Below are 18,231 nucleotides of genomic sequence, written 5' to 3'. Positions count from 1 at the left end.
ATTAAATGGCAAGGAGGTTATTGTATTCATATTTGTGTGCTGAATAGGATTATCTAATAATTTCTGTCTTCTACTAGAGTCAAAACTGTTCCACCATGCAGTAATGTTAATGATTTGAGTTCATTGCTGAATTTTTTAATTGTAAATAAGAATACTAACCATTCTCTTCCCCATTCTTTTGATACATGCCTTTATATGTGAATGGTGGTGAACCATACTCTTGAGTGATGATGTTGCCGTGAAAAAAAAGTATCAGTGTGTGTGGTGACAATTATTCTTTTTCTTTCTTGAATGACCACCATTATTTTAGTTAACTCCTATGCTGGGAAAGGAGCTAAATTAATGGCACTGATAATTTTGGAACTGGAATGGTTCTGTAAGGACAATTTGCAATGATCTTTCTCTACATCACCTAGGCACGACCCTTTCTTCTTGGTAGTCCTCCCTTAAGACTTGCAAATGGTGTTTTTTCCTTAGCTTGATGTTCAGTTTCTCTTGGAAACTTTCCAGGATTCATATATGTAATCTGGAGTCATAGCTTTTCCAGTTACGAATTTTATTAGTGACCCTCCCAATGTTAGTTAATAGTTGCCTCATTTTTTCGGATCAATTGGTAACCAAATAGTCAAGTAAATTATTTTTTCTCCTCATATGCCTTGATAATTTGATGCTGGATAGGCTGATTGGCCCTACCAAGGTTGTTGTTCCCGATTAGTACAAAGGGTTCTTAAGAATAAATTCTATCTAGAAAATGCGGAGAGGGTTTGGAGGCATCTCGAGGAGAAGGTAACTTTATTGAGGTAATGAATCACTCACATGAATGTAAACAACAAGAACCCACGTCAAGGTCGAGAAATGGTAACCTGCATGGTCTGATCATGTAACGAAATCAATGAAAAGGTTAAGGCTTTTGATTCATAAGTAGGCGACAGATCGAAAAATGGAAAAAACGTGATTCTCAATGTCACAATAATCAATCAATAAAAGTGGTGAATTGGCCCATTCTTGGAGAGGGAGATGCATATGCTTGTTAGGGTTCATAGTATATGCCTCTCGGCATTCCCTGCTGTAAGGAATGAGAGGGAACTTCGAAGCAGTGGCACAGTGGAAGGGGGTTTTTGGGGGATAAACCCCCACCCAGAGCTCAGAGAAATTTTTAAGTCTAATCTATTTTACTTAATTGGATTAATATTACTTATAGAAAAGTGTAAGGATTAATAGAATATCTCTCAGAATGCTGTAAAACTCACCATTTTGAACCATTTATCTTTATTTTTTATGGTGGAGGGCCCTCGCACCTCCCGCTTACCTGGCCCACATGCCACACCCCCAGGCCCCCCATAATTAGTTGTGCCTGACAGGGACACAACCGGGAATTAAGGGTGGGGGGGTTTAGGTGCAACTAATACCAGTGTGTGTTGGGTATGGAATAACCACCAGGATAAGCAGCAGGCACGAGATTATTAAATTGCGTAATTTTAAGATAAATGGTTGAAAATGGTGATTTTTACAGCTTTCTGTGGGATATCTTATTAATCCTTACACTGTTCTATTAGTAATATCAATCCAATTAAGTAAAATGGATTTAACTTAAAAATTTCTCTAAGCTCTGGGGGGGGGATTTATCCCCCAAAATATCCCCCTCGCTGCACCACTGGCACCTATTTACCCCTCCCCTCGCCTTTATTCCTAGCTGCGCCCCTGCTTGGGAGGGACAGCTATAATATCTTAAGGCCTGTTTACACTATACATTAACACGTACTAGTTAATGTCTGTTCAGGTGAATGATTTTTGTGGCAGAACACAACATGTACGAATTCATGAACCAATTAGAGCAGGTTCTATTTTCCGTTCAGGCATTGGCACAAGTTGAGTGGTTACACGGCACATTTTCGGGTTCATTACCTCATTTGTACATTTGGACATTAACTCGTACAGGTTAATGTACACTGTAAACAGGCCTTTAAAGAAACCTTGCCCTTCGTCAGTGGCCGATGGCCAAACTTTGAAGAACTTATTACTGCAGTCGAGAGTACAGAAAGTTATTAAACTTTCCTGCAGTCTGAGGAAAGCATATAAGATAACGCGAGATCAGTGACGGATACATGCGGGGGGCACGCCCCCCCACCCCTTGCGGTGCTGCCCGCATTGCCTAACATTGCAGAACCACAATGGTAACTTCCCAGTCAACACAACAATTATGGCCACAGTGTGGCCGAACTGTGGTTTACCTGTGGCAACAATGGCTATGGCTAGCCACAGCTTGCCATACTATGGCCTGATTGTGGTTGCCATGCGGCAAGCCATAGTCTGGCTTGCCAAACACTTATGCAACTATGGCCACACTTTGGAAACCCACAGCTGCCACAGGTGATAAAGTTTGTTTACGGTTGCTATAGATACAGACTTGTTGATGAGTTATCAAAATGAGAGTTGGTTGATTTCATTGATATAAAGAAAGTGTGTTAAAGAAAGAAGAATATGTATTCATTTCAAGAGAAAAGGCTTCCATATTATTTATTTTTTTAATCTATTTCAGCGTCTTTCCGTGAGTCTACTGTGAGTACTTGTTAGCTAGCTGTGATGTTGAAATGTGGGGAAGATAAGATAGGCTACCGTAAATGTTGTAATGACTAAATATGTGATTTTACCTGTTACAGATTGGTCCATAGGCCTATAGTTAAAATATCTGGAGGTGGATGTGTAACATGTTCCTGTCTCAAATCCAAGGCAATATTGTAATACTAGCTTATTTGCAATGTTGTTTTGTTTTTTTAGTAGCTAACCAAGACGATCATTAATGGTTATATTATGTTATTTATGGTGCATTTACTGCAAAAATAAAGTACATACAAGCATCATTTACTAAGTAGGTACTTTTCTTTGCATTTGCCTCTCTGATACTCTATATGTATTGCAAAGTGCTACTTGGGGTATGGGGTGCCAACCAGAGGACATTTTACCCTATTTATTATTTAAATTGATGGTGAATTAAAACTTTTAATGTTTAATTAAAATTTTTTGTTCGTATTTAATTTTCCAAAAAATCGATATTTTTGCATAAATGGGCATAGCTAGGATTAAAGGAGGTATAATATTACTAGTAAAAAGGAATTATTATATTTATAAATATTTATATATTAGTGGTGGAGCATTGTGGGTATCCAAAATGTGGCCATAGTGTGGCTATCCACATTATGGCTAGCCACACTTTGGCCATAGTTTTTCATATCAAAAGATGGCATTGTCTTGTTTATTTATGTCACCAGTTTAAATAAAACTGCCTTAAACTTTGCATGTGACTTAATCATTATAATTTCAAGGCGCTTTACTACAAAAGTAAAGCTCTCCCCTTTTAGTTTTTTTCTGTATCCGCTACTGCGCGAGATAGTGGTGTGTATGGTTACGTATTCGTAAATTACTAAATAAATTTGTAACCATCATCATGCTCCAAATTTTAAAAATTTTCCATGGAAATTTATTTCATTATTAATTTATTAATTACATTTATAATAATATCAGGCGTAGTAGAAATATGGTTATTTTATTTATTTCCGCAATGCCAAGGTGCGTAATTTTGAAATTCCCTCTTGAACCATTAAGGGGTGGCATCTACTGACTATTTACAAAACTATCTACTCGATGTAAAATTGAATTCATTAATGTGGAAAACAGGATATACTTTAATATTTAAGGTTCTTGGGTGTATTTATCCACGCTTCAGGGTGTATCCACGAGCAGGGCGTTACCTGGCGATTGCAGGCGCGAGATATTCACTCTGAACTCATTAAATTGAAGTTTACTGAGTTTAAAAATCCCTCCAAAACACGAAACTCAATCTAGGTAAATTTTAATTAAAAAAATATAAATATATGCTCTTATAACGCATTAATAAATAATTTCAAAGAAAAATATGATCTTTATGATATGATCCTTACTATTACTTGTTACTTTCAAACTCCGCCCAGCGGTCACTCGGGAATCGCCATATTGTATCCGACTCGTGCATCTTCGTTGGTCTTCGCATCGCATACACTTGTTGAACGCTCGGATTGTTTGGGAGAAGTTGTGCATGAGGTAGGTCCAAGCCGGAGCGACGTAGAACGTGCGTAGGAAAATGTCAAGCAAATCCCCCACAAACCTCAAGCCAGTGGCCAGGTTATGTCATATAGTTAAATGGGATCATTTTGATGGTTATGGTTTTAATTTACATGCGGAGAGGGGGGTGCCTGGCCAGTTTATTGGGAAGGTCGATCCTGGTTCCCCCGCCGAAGCCACAGGTTTGAAACAAGGTGATAGGATTGTTGAAGTAAATGGTGTGAATATTGCATCGGAAACTCACAAAGCTGTTGTTCAGAGGATTAAGGCGATACCAAACGAAACCAAACTTTTAGTGGTGGATTCTGTTGCTGACAAGTACTACAAAGAAAACAACATTGTCATCAAAGGAATACTGCCGGGCATCTTGCAGATGAAAACACCTGATCCTTTCGACCAAGACAACGGCAAAGAAGATTCCACAGATAACCGTTCCCAAGCATCAGAAAGTAGTGCTGCCACAGGTGACATGGAGGTAAATACTTCCCCTAGTATCTAAGATGTTTTTTTCGTGTTATACGTCTTTTTTGAGTATTCGTGGTTTCTGTGGAACGTTACTTCACAGCGTATTTATGTTTTTTAGCGATCCCCTTTACGTACCAATGCATTGTTTGTCTATGGTATTATGTGGTACTGTCATTAGCTATTAACGTCAATTTTCATTCAAATCCATCAACTTAATAATTTAAAGTTGGATCGATTGAAATGAATTCAGTAAATGTTGCGTTATATATCGTGGTTAACGGTATTCAAGAAATCGCTACTGACAACTTAAAGTTTTACAGTTGCCAAAGAAAATTGGTTCCTTTTATATGTTATACCTTATATTCCAGTTGATCATTACACTTGTCAAATAATAAGTGTGAGTTGAAGCATTAATGGAATCTTCCCGTATTATGAAGATAATCGCCCAATCCGACAAGTCTCACTGCCACAACGCCGTTTTGTATGGATATAACCTGTGGATATTTTGTTTTAATTTAGTTTTACACAGGTAGGACTCGTTCGCCGTTGGGTGGATAGTGCGCGACGTATCGCGAAGCCGGTCAGATCCTCAGCAGGGAACCAATCGTTCCGAATTGCGAGAATTGCGACTAGTCGTTGTTTCCCTACGTTCCCATAATGGTCCTAGCAAGCGGTGAAGGGTTAAGGGGTTCAAACCTCCTCCGAAATGTGTTGTTTACGTCCTGCCGCGTAAACGGCAGCAAAGTCCATTCTTATTGCCAATGGGCAATATTCGTTTACACCGGGAATCGAACCACGGACCGTGAAATTGCCATGGGAAATCGGGAACCTGGATAGCATAGTCGTAGTGGTCTGCACAGTGGCCCGGAAAACCGAAGGTCTGAGGTTACTTTCCCATTCCAGGGATTTTTTTCCGTGGCAATTTGTATGAATTCCTCAGAAATGTTAGAGGCAGTCGTAATTCATATTCAAATTAAGAAATCTGTCCAATTTTTTGGCGACGGTATTGGTCTCTAGTCTTTGATGTGTATGATACAATCTATTGTTTCTCGGATTTTTATTTTGTGAGTTGGACTAGGTTTGCAGGTCTTCCCTAATGAATCCTGTTTATTTTAAATAGTTATTTGAAAGCTGCAAGCTGTAGTTCACGTAAAGACCTTCCGGTCAAGTTCTTTACCCTCCTTGTCCGTTGACTTTAGTGGCCAGAAATCAATTCCTTGATTTCTTTTACGAATTGTGTGTTAGAAGTGAAATACGTACCATCCCTTCTTGTAAACTCGTTTAAAAATGTGGATTTTTCATAGAATGCGTTCGGTTTGGTTGGTGCTGGGTGGTCAGAGCAAGAACGCATACTCCCTTTCATCGCCATAATCCCTCCAATTGCTTACTTGACCCTCTCCCACCTCTAATTACACTCTAGTATCAAAGTATTGCAATCGGAAATACCCTGTAAATTAGCCGCTCTTACTCAGTTAATAGCCCTTTTGTGAGGTGCCTAATCCCTATGTCCATATAGGCCACTATGGAATGTGGAATGGAATTTTCCTCGCCTGTAAAAATTTATGGTAAAATTTGATCACATACGACGATTCATTTATTTGATTTTTCAAGTTTTGTTCTTGGAAGATTACCTTGTTCAACCATTTTAATGATGTTGCTATTAAATAATTTATTTTGGTACTCGCTTTATGCATTTTCATAATTCCTCTCCTATTGTGTTTCTGTGGCACACTCGCGGGCTCTTTCAAGTGTGGCTCGCGTACGTAAGCCTTATTGAGTCAGCGTTTCATTGGTCACGTGTAGTTCAGTACTCTTTACAGCATATTATAATGTAATACTCATAATAGCATATTATAGCATGCTATATTACTTTCGTTTTGGTCTACGAGATGAACTGAAAGAATGGGTCGCACGATTTAAGAGTAATGTATTTTTCGGCCTTGAGTCGTGTGATGCCCAAGTTTATTCGTGTGCACTCTTGAAATATAGTCAACTGTTTTTATTTATGAATCGTATATTAGGATGTATTGAAACGATGCCTCCTTTGGTTTCCTCCTGCCCTAAATTTTATAGTAGGTACTGTTATTTATAGGTGAATATTGCATTTGTTCTAATAATGACTATTTCGACGAAGCCATTCGGAAGTGTGCGGTTCTCCTTAATATCGTAAACATCTCTACTTCTCTTGGTAGCTAATAATGTTGCAATATGTCGGTAGAGTTATAGATGTATGAAATTCCTAGGAAAAGTTCAATCATTCCTTTGAAGTCATTAAAATGACATCAAATAATAATTGAGCAGAGTTCCCGCTCTTCTGGAAAACCAGGGGAAGGGAAGGAAGGGGAAGTCATGGAATATGAGGGAAAATGATCGAAAATCCGAAAAAAAACTCATGCTGGAAAATTAAATCATAATTTTAGTCGTGCTCTTAAGCATATATAAATCGTCATGATTTGAGCATTATATTCGTGAGTGATATTCATATTGAGCGTTAAAATGTATTAAACCGTCATGAATTTTAACAATTTGTATTGAGTTTAAGGTGTATCAGCACCCAGGCAAATATTTTTCACTTATAATGGTGAATAATTGGAAGTTATACGTCAAGACGGCGTGGAAAGTGGTGAAAGTAGTCGGAGAGTATCAGTTTGATATGTGAGTAAACATCCTTATTGACATACACTTTTTCGGGTATAAAAGCGAGTTTATTACAATTATTTATCAAATGCCTATCTACAAGCTTATCGGGGATTTTCGGTTTGCTTTCTCCAGGTGTGAGCCAATTAACGAGCGAAACTTTAATTTATAATCGTACTGAGGTGCTGTGAAAATTGTGTGCCGTTAACTGGCGATTACATAAGCGCGAATGAATGGTTGCGAGACAACATAAATATCATCTGCCATCATCGTTATTATTTTTCCTCAGATATGTCGAATTTCGCGAATGGCGAATACAGCAACGTGTGGATTAAATTTCTTTCTTTAAACGGCATTTAATTGCAGTAATCGCAATGGTCATCTTTAATTTGATTGGTTTCCCTAAAAGAGTGGGCCGGTTCCCTTTCACGAAAGTTTTTATCCTCCTGTATCCACATTAGCGCCGACGCGACGCAGTATTGAGAAGACGGAAAAGGTCGAATACCGCGACCAGTCGTGGTGCTGTCATTCTATTCTCTGAAATTATTTAGCTTCACAATTTTGAGGCAAGTGTAAATGGGACCTCCCACCTACCTGGGCGGAGAACTCTCTTACATGAGGGGATGCTAATCGCCGGGCAAATGAACGCTTTAATTAGTGTTATCACTCCATTTCCCTCTTCATTATTTCTATGTCTGTATTCCAGTTGCGATTCACTCCGTGAATCGATTATACTCTCTTCATTGCGGAGGGGTGCGTCATGCAATACATGTGTAGGCTATGCCCTAGGGATGTGAATAATTATCATGTTGGAACAGTTGTTGGGCTTCATGATGTGCTGTGTTATAAGTGGAACTATTATGTTGAGAATAACTGTTGTCCCCTTGATATATGTCGTGCTTCCGTTATTGTGCTAAGTTATTTCCTCCCTTTGCGTCATGCCGTTACCGTTTTGAAAATCTTCAATTTAGTGATACTGTAAGCTGATTGTAAATATGTGGAATCTCTCGTCAAACGACTGAGAACATTTTTAATTGCAGTGTCGTCATCTGGTGGTGTCGATTGAAGTGTCAAATCCCCCACCCCTCGTGGTGGCAGATGAGTTACCGATCAAGGTCTTACAGTGTTTGTTTATAACATTTGGCATTTTCTTGGGCTTCCGTGTTCTTGAAAATTGGTCCCAGCCATTGGTCCATTGGATAGCCTTCCTCGGACGAAAGCGGAGGCGTGAGTGAATGCGACACTTAAAGCGATCTCGGCCTCTCTCACTCCTTTCTAATTGAAATTCGGGATGGGGTACGTCGCCCGAGGCGCGATGGCCGTCTTTTGCCGTGCAGACCGTGCTCGGAGCGATTCATTTGACGCGTGCCTATGGCGAAGTAGGAATAGTCCGAGTTACATCCTTTTACAATGTTATGTGCGCGTGACAAGAGTGGAAATTCTTCTCAAAGAATTAAATCCTTATTCGGGTGGAGTTAGTCTTCAACGGCTTTGATGAGTGCCTTCCAATGTGACGACGCAAGTCGTTGTCAATGAAGGTGTCAGGGGATTGAGCCAATGGAGGAGATCCTGGTGCTCCAAATGGATGCCAAGGATTTTCATGGAATGCATCCATAATGGAATCATTTTATTATACTCGGGTGTTGGAGCTTCCATATTTCCTGACCCGAGCTCCACGCCATTCGATGACGTCATCGTGGATCATTATTATCCCATTATTATCGAATGTCTAACTATACCAAAAAGATTGGTTAGCGATAAAAATGGTTGAGCTGCTCCATTTTCAAGGTTCACGAAGCTATAGAGCGTTCCACATTTAGTTGACAGTATGGGCTCTTATGGAGAATCGTTTCCCATGTTAATCTCCATAAGGCCAGGAGCGCGGTGTTGTCAATAACAGCACGAAAATTAATGTTGCGCTACACACTGATTGAAAATTGCATTGTAATGTAGAAAGAGATGCTGCATTCATTGATGCTAATAGTTTTTTGATAAAAATTATAACAAAAGCTATAAAAAACATTTCCTTAAATTTCCGTCAGAAACGTGTATTTTTTTACTTTATCTTCTTCTCGCAATTTCTGCCTGACCGTTGTCCGTATTGAATTGAATCTTCTGCAGCAAATTCTTCACACTATTTTCTCTTTGAAGGTCTTCACCAATTGTACAAATATTGAGTTAAAATGTTGTTATGCCGACGTAACACCCTTAAGGACAAGAAAAGTTTGATTTTTGCAAGGTAAAAAGTAGTCGCTTACTAACTTACGTTTCTTACGTGGTAGGTCCCTACATGCTGCGTATCAAATGTGAAGAAAACTACAAAGTTATTTTTGGTGAAAAAACCATTAACTTACATTAACTCTGAAGCGAGTTACAAGGTTTTGATCGTAAGAAAAAATATTACGGCCCCGCTGGGCCGGGCTTCTTGCTTTTTCTTGCGCGCAGAGGGAAAATTCTCGGGCGGAGTTTTTTGTCAATACATACTATGAATTGTATTTATCTATTCGTTTGATATCCTAAACAGAGAATACTCATACGTCGTAACAGCAGTGTTTATATCTGAATACATTGATACGCGAAAGTAAGCAAGCGGCTTGGAAATAAGACGCTTTCGCCTTGGGTGTTTCGGTCCCATCGCGGAAACCAAGAAAGAGAATATCTCATAATCTGTGCGAAACACTACCCCATCCAGTGCACGCCTTTTACAAAAAGGGGCTTGGGTTTTTTCTGAGTTCCTTTCATAGGGTACCATAAAACCTGCACCAGAATCGACCCTAGCCGAAGGGGCCGTGGGAAGAATTTACGAAGGCGCTCAGTTTGTCATTGCATTTTTTTGGAGTGAACAAGTGTTGTGTGGTCTGCTGAATTTGAGAATTGTGAAGTGTGTTTTTACACTTATCTCTGCTGTAGCACGCCCAATCAATATGCCCGTTACGAAGAAGAGGAGAAAAGGTGAGAAGCTCATAAGCCGCGGAAAAACAGTTGGTGCTCTAAGTCTTCTCGTACTTAAGGAAATCTCTCAGCATTAGTGAGGCCTGCCGAGAAGCTTCGAAGGCTACTGGGTGCTAGGAGTCCTCTCTTAACAGAGTGAGAAAGGAAAGCTCCCGTGGTCCATTGGTAACTCATTCAAAAACTAAAGAAATTAGACAGCCTTACAAAAATTCGAAGGCAGTGATTTTCGACGATTTTGTGAGATCGGGAATTAGAAGGAAGGTACATGAATACTTCGTGAAAAATATTCTTCCGACTTTAAAATCCATCTTAAACTCGGTAGATATGGACAGTATTCTCCCAGAATACAAAAGGACAACACTATATCGTCTTCTTTTGGACATAGGCTTCGTGTAAGAACGCAGAGGGAAAAGATTCATCCTTATCGAAAGGGATGATATTATTCGTTGGTGGCACAATTTATTATTTAAGACAGCTAAAAAAATATCGTCGCGAACACGGGACGAATGTATTCACAGGCGAAAGTTGGATTAATGTTGGACAAATAGTGAACATTAGTTTGCGAAACAAACAATTAAAAAATCCGCGTCAAGCTTTCCTTGCTGGACTAAATACTGGGCTTGGCCCCCACTTCCCGAGGAGGACGATTCGCAATTTACACGCGAGAACGGAAAATGGGTTCATAAAAGGAGCATCGCATGTGTTTCTGTACAAAAAGAACTCAATGGATGATCGTGGAGAAGTGGGTGGCGAGTGTTACGAGAGATGGTTTGAGCACTCACTTCTTGCAAACTTACCCGAAGGATCAATTATAGTGGTAGGTAATGCCTCTTATTACTCAAGGAAATTGGAATCCTTGCCTACTACAAGGTGGATGAAAGAGAACATTAAGGAAATTAGCTTTGAAGATGTCAGCTTGAAAAAAGATCTTTAATAAATCAAGTATGGGTAATTTTTGAAAAATTAAAGATTTATGATGTCTTATACAACATCGCCTTTCATGTATTACTAGCCAGAGCCCAAAAATATTGCATAATATGGAAGGAATAGAAATTTTGTCTCATTCAGGAGTGGCGATAATTTTTATTATCCTTCAATTTATTGTTATTTTTTATATTACAGATTATTCATTATTCAGCTTGTGCATTGAATAAGTACATACATAAAATAACAAAAGACTTCCTTTTATATTGCAGCAAGGTATTGTAATTTACGATAAAAAATTCCTTAATTTACGCCGTCTTTCGTGCGATCCCTAACTCCTTTTTGAACTAAACCATTTTGGCGCTCTATTATGTGTGGTTGCATACGCTGTTAGGATGCCTGCCGGCGGAGCGGAAGCTTGGCAACACTGTTATCCATAAGGCCCGTACTGTCAACTAAATGTGGAACGCTCTATAGTTGTGTAGTGGTTGTCCAGTGGGAGGAAGGGAGAAGTCCCTTTGTGGAGTTCCCCGGAGTGTTTCCCGGCTATTAATTGAATCCTTGCCCCCAAATTGCCATTTTGTCGCTTGTGTATTCATTACTCGACGATTATGGAAACCTAATGCCGTAGAAATGTTAAGCCTACCTAAAAGATGGCTATCAGATTCGCGTTTTCTTTCGCAATAATCCCGTTGGAATCTCTGTGTCAGTTTGTGGTGAACATATTATCCATGGAGGTCTGCATTTATAATTTATTTTAATTTGACTGAAACCGCTCCTGGACGTGGAATGAATATTGTCGGTCATGGAATAGATATTTCTCATGGTTGTTATCATCTATACACTTGATATCATTTTTTTTCCGGTGAACAATTGCAGTGAAGTTTTCTCGGGTTTCGCAACCGGTCCGGTCCTCCATTTCTCCTTCCAACGTTTCGACGGACAACTCGCCCATCGTCATCAGGGATTCAGGAATCCAATGAGATCCATTTGGATTCCTGACTCCCTGATGACGATGGGCGAGTTGTCCGTCGAAACGTTGGAAGGAGAAATGGAGGACCTGACCCGGCGCGAAATCCGAGAAAACTTCACTGCAATCTATACACTTAGGGCCATATTCCAGAACGTCACTCACTCCGAGTGATCACTCGTACTCATTCGAGTGATCACTCATTCTCAGAATGAGTGTGATTGTTGATCGGTATTCCAAGAACACACTCACACTCCACTCATTTGAGGGTCAGTAGCGATACAAGTAACTGGGGATTGTTAGTTACTATGACGTATTTACACCAAAAAAATGACGAGCGATAATAATCAGCGGCAAATCTGATTGTAAATAAAAATGTCCAACAGGGCTACATTTTCGTAATTTCTTTGGGTTTCAAATATAAATCAACGTTAGAAAATAACATAACTGACACGCAAACATCAGCAGAAAAAAATAAAAGCTGGATGAAGCTAGCAGAGGAATTTAATGCGCCCAGTTTCGTTCATGGGGTATGTTTGTTAATGCTTTTATAATCGATTCCGATAGCCGAGACGAAAAGAAAAAATATAAATTAAGCCTTTGAGATGTAATTATGAAAAGCGGATGGATGAGCTACGTTACGATCAGTAAAACATTATTATATTGATGAATAATACATACTGAACACTCACTTAAGTTAATATACAGGCGATGGGGTGTAAATAATGATATATGAAACATTCGTTATCCTCAATTCCAATTCTTATTGTATGGTACGAAATGCATTATAACAAGAATATCCATTGGATTGATTTTCGTTTTTGCCTTAGCGTGATGTCTGACAGCCAAAATATAAGCATGGGAGAATATAACAGCTCGAAGGAAAGCCACCTTAGCAAAGTAGACGCAGGAGAGAATGGGCACTTGTGGAGGGCCTTACTCCAATCCCCCGACTACTGATCCCTTGCTGGAGATTGCAGTGCCATGCATTTCATACCACATCCCAAATACAGGGGATAGTGATAATATAGTTGATATACATAGGTGGTTGTAGGGACGGGGGATCGCTCCCCCCCTTAAAAAATAAGGAAGATTTTAATACGGTCCCATTATCATTGCGTTCGTTTTGTACGTTTTGCGAGGTATCCTTGTGCCCCCCCCCCACATAACAACATCCTTGATACGGCCTTGTTGTGCCCCCCCCCCCAGAAAGAAATCCTGGATCCGCCCCTGTTGTTTGTTGCTGTACATAATGATAGTAGTAGTGAGATACAATACTCAAATTGCAGTATCATATTTTTAGTCTTAAAGTTCTTTTCTCAAAAGTTTTTAATTATTTTATTTGATTAATATTTTGCATTGCCTTCACTTGTGTGCTGACTTTCATACAATGGCTGGCATCAACAAAGGAGGAGCTCCATCCCTTTCAAATACCACAACTACCGTTCTCAATTCATCAACATCGTCTATAGCTGACAAAATACTGATACACCTTCATCGGTACTCTTACCAGCATCACTGCCACCCTGCACTCCACTTCAGCCACTAGCCAAAGCTATAAACTCTGAACACTACCCACTCACCATTACCTCCATCCACCCACCCACAAAAAGAGCCATAGTTAATGATGAATACAATGTCAGGACAAAAAGATGCAAAATAATATATAAGGTTAAGAAGAAATTTTGAACACAAGGAAAGAGGCAACTCTATTGGAAACAAAAATTAAAAAATAGAACTTAATTAGAAGCGGAAAAATTCAACAGACACAAGGAAATCACCATTAGCTATGAATTTTTCCTCACAGGCTATCCAGGAAAAAAAAGTCAGAACATGATTTACCACCTTCCACGACCTCAGCCAAAAAAATGTATTATATAAAAACAATATCTGATATTTTAAAATAAATTGTCTCGCTTAAGAAATGTTCATTTTGCCTCATTATAATTTTATACTCTTTTAGATTTGTTTATGTATGTTATTTCAATTCAATACCGATGATTATATTCAATATGTTGATTGCAACATCTAGTTTAAATAAATAAAAATCACTTGATTTTCCAAACTACTTATTGAATCATAAATCTTGTCTATGATTTACAAAAATGCACAACCAGCCCCTCCAATTATGGAGACCAAACTAATGGCATTCTTGTGAGCATACTACTCATGTCCTATTTAAAGTGATAATTATAATTGACCAAGCAGTTTAAATGTTAAAAGCACAGTAAAGAAATAAGCCATGTAGAAAATTAGCATTATGAAAGATAGGCATGATCATTATTGATTGTTGAAAGACCCATGGGTAATTTGAGTTAGCTGAGTAAATATTAATTCAACAACTATGAACTATGACTAAGATTTGAGGCTTATACAAACCCATGTGTTAGAAATCTAAGTACATATCATACATTCTTTAGCTACCATAATACTTGAAGTGCACTTTTGCTCATGCTAGTACAGTCACACATGTAATCCAACAAAATGGACCCATAAATTGCTAACCATGTACTATTTTTTTCATCCTACCCACTCCTATACCATCTTCCTCAATTTTAATCCTTTATAATCTCTTTGACTTTTAAGCAGGGCAGCAGACGACTCTGCTTAGTAACAGCTATCTTTGCTCAATAAGAAGGACAAAATATATTGATGCAGTCATATTTAATGGAGCAATCATTAGTACGATGGAAGTAACATGGTTAACTGAATTCTTTAATTTTTTTCTAAATTGGAGATAGTGAACCATCAGGGTGGATGTTAAAATGGCTATTATTCACTATAAAATATTTCTTCAAATGAACCAATAAACATAATATACATAATTTTGCTATAAAATTTTGATCAACTGCATAGATTAATGATTCGTGGCCTATCTCATCTATTAAAATTATGCGATCAGCTCAAGTTTAATCGAGGATTGAAGAAATATTTTTCCAAAGGTCACTGACAATCACAAGTACTTCAGTCCACAATTTTCAAAAAGAATTTCATGGATATGGCAATCCTCAAAAAGTAACCTAGGCCCATTCACATTTCTTGTGTAGATGAGTGATTACCTCAACAGCTTTGAAAAATGAAAACATTGTATTACATACATTTATACATTGTTATCAATGGGCCATAAGATACCAATTCTTATAAAATAATCTAAGCAAATCTTTACAGCTTCTGGCACAATAATCTAACCATAATACGATCAATCAATGAGCTAATACCCTACTATTCATATTAAAAAAAGAGAAATTCCTTGTACATAACCTTTATTTTAAAGATATTCTAATGGAATAAATACATGACATGTTTGCAGGCTTAATAATTGAAGAATTATTGAAGTGGAATATCCATATTAAGAAGTTAGTTCAAAAATAGGTCATATATTTCCTTTCAGTAATATAACTTGATAAAGTGAGTGGTTTTATATTCCAGTTCTGACTCATTTCTGGCTTTCCTATGTTAATCTCTATTAAAATCCCTGAACACTTAAAAATTAAACATTTCTATTCAGCAGATCATCTGAAAGTAAAGGTAGGCAATATCATAGGTGTATTACTACGCTCTATACTTACTAGCAGGAAGTTTTACAAATTATTTTAGACTGGTGAGTGTAACACACACATAAATTGGAGCACATTATTTTCAAATTCCTATGAACTATAGGGAGCGTCATAGATGGCGATGTAGGTTTTAAATAATCAAAAAAAGGTGTGAAAGAGAAAATGGTACACTAAATGCTTTCCTGAACATTAAGTACATACTTAGGAAAATGTGAAATTTGTGTAAATGTCAATTGCTCTCTCTCATAAAAAACTGGCATACCTACCCAGTGGATGAGAGGGTGGGTGAGCTGCATGCTATAACCTGGTTATATTATATCACAATAGATTCAAGTTTACTGAATAAGTGAAAATATCCTGTGTAGTTAAATAGGTACCCATTAAAAAGCTAACCTTAACAAACTTTGATATTTTTGATAGAATAATTCTGAATAAATCACCACAAACAACCTTGGACAAGACATGTGAAGTGAAATAAAAATTCTTCTAGATTTTTAACGCCATATTCACCACCAAACATTATGTGGTATCCAGCAATTAATAACTTTACCAACTTAAAAACAACAAATGGCTACAAATCTTAGAAACACTAATGACTGAATTGCTACTGGCACTGGCAGTTAAAGAATGCTAAGGTGTGGGGTCGAAGCTATGGGGATGATGAAATCTCTGACAATTTTTTTTAGGAAATCTAAATCTTGCGCAGACTTCTCTGTCGTGGAACATTTACATAGGGTTATTAAGATCCCTTATTCGCCTACTTTCAAGAGGAAGAGCTTCGTTACCATCAACCTGCAAATAATCGTCGAAATCGTGGAGATCCAACCAACTTTTTACCCATCCAACTTTGGTTCACATGTACCTAATGGACATTGAAAATTAATAAGGTTTCTTCGTTGTATGCTACGATACACAAATTGTATATACCTTTATGATCCAATAGGAGCAAGGAACAAGGAAAAGAAACACTAGCCTGTATCATCAAATATCTTCTCATCACATCGATGACTTATTTAAGTTTATAATCAAATTCATGAGTATTATAAAACGATAATCCTATCAGAATAGGAATACATATTCGAAGGTCCACTGACAAATGCTACACACAGTATGTTACAACAGCAGTAATCATAATCACTACATTTTGAAACCTTGATGACATGAAAGAAAGTAACGTGAAACCTAAAACTAGTCCAATACTTGAAAATCTTAGCCACAAGTACACAATAACTTTGTAACTATTGCTTCATTGCACAAAAATATATTCAGTAACACACGATCACATTACCACAAACACTGTTGATTAAGCTGCAAACAGTCCTTCTCTATGCACTTATATAACTTAAAATAGTGAATTGAGAACTCAAAATTCGTCGACAAACTAACTTCCTAAGGCAAAAACGCCAATTTGGAACGAATGCATAGTACCTGCTCATTTTACACTGGCAAAGTTTAGTTCATGATTACCTGTAACATTTTAATACATTCCTTAAAATTGAAAGCCTTTGAGAATACTTTACCCGATGTAAACCTATTTTAAGATAAATGTGATTCTTCTTGGGCTGTTCGGCGTGTTTACTTGACGAAAACAATAGCAAAACTTTAATAGAAGACTCGCGGCAGTGAAGAGCGGTAAATTTGAACCTCGACGCGAGAAGTTAATTGAAAACATATTTCTTCGGGGAATATTAATGATGCATTACATGTCATGTAGGGGGTAAAAACACTTTTATATTACTTTAATTTCATCATACTTTATTAACAGAGGTCTATATGGTCATTGTAAGTTGATTTAAAAATCGCAACCCAAGCCGAGTCAAAGCCAGTCAGTAAGGTCCCCGTAATATTTTAGTATTATTTTGAATAATAGCCGATGACATAAGTAAAACGATGCACAAATGTAAATAAATATATCTTGATTTTGATATTTCCTACATCATATAGATTTCCATTCATAAAATCAGTAATTATTATCTGATTATAAATTATGCCAAATCACGGACCCGTGGACACCATGGGGTATCGGAAGGAACGTTAGTTGAACTTAATTAAAACGACTGACGCCTCTAAACTAAATTATAATTGTTTAATCATGCTTTATTTAAATCACTGGAATTAAATTTTGTTGGTGGATATCGTTTTACTCCCAATATTCCTCTTTAAATATGCGAGGTGCTAACGGCAGACATCTTGAATTTTGCTCACTCCATTTGAGTGATCACTCGGAGTGTCCAACACAGGTCACTCGTTTCCGAGGGCAGTCCGAGGGAGCAACGTCACTCGAGTGACATCTTGGAATACCAAAGTAGCGACCGAGTGCAGTTGGAGTGACGAGTGAGGGAAATCAACACTCGAGTGACGTTCTGGAATATGGCCCTTAATATAAATCCAAAATGGTCTTTACCATTCAGTAAAAGGAACGTTTTTTAACATGTTATCATTCGTGGTGAGTTATTCTGGCTGTATCTCATTATTGTACATCCTCTTGCTTTCCTTTTATTTTGAAAGTAAGCTCCTCGTCAGTAATTTTGCCTTGAGCACTTCCTCATGTCCGTTGATCTATGGCTTTCAGGGCTTTCAGTGAAACTTAATTCAGCGGTTGTACACATGGAGGGGGTGTGTTTGGGT

The 18,231-nt window shown here is 37.9% G+C and overlaps 1 protein-coding gene across 2 annotated transcripts in view; it reads left to right on the top strand.

Annotated features, from left to right (window-relative positions):
* The first annotated feature begins 4,026 nt into the window (after positions 1-4,026).
* Positions 4,027-18,231, top strand: part of LOC124170480 (Na(+)/H(+) exchange regulatory cofactor NHE-RF1) — a 118,425-nt gene continuing 104,220 nt past the window's right edge. The window contains exon 1 of one of the 2 annotated variants that reach the window (XM_046549208.1): positions 4,027-4,573. In XM_046549208.1, the coding sequence (XP_046405164.1) occupies positions 4,118-4,573 (456 nt within the window). In that variant the 5' untranslated portion in view covers positions 4,027-4,117. The remainder of the gene's footprint in view (positions 4,574-18,231) is intronic. The other variant, XM_046549207.1, reaches the window with a different exon arrangement.

Source organism: Ischnura elegans, chromosome X (assembly GCF_921293095.1).
Source record: "Ischnura elegans chromosome X, ioIscEleg1.1, whole genome shotgun sequence".
Classification (NCBI taxonomy): Eukaryota; Metazoa; Arthropoda; class Insecta; order Odonata; family Coenagrionidae; genus Ischnura; species Ischnura elegans.
The sequence above is the reverse complement of the archived record's forward strand: the minus strand, read 5'-3'. Positions and strand labels throughout refer to the sequence as shown.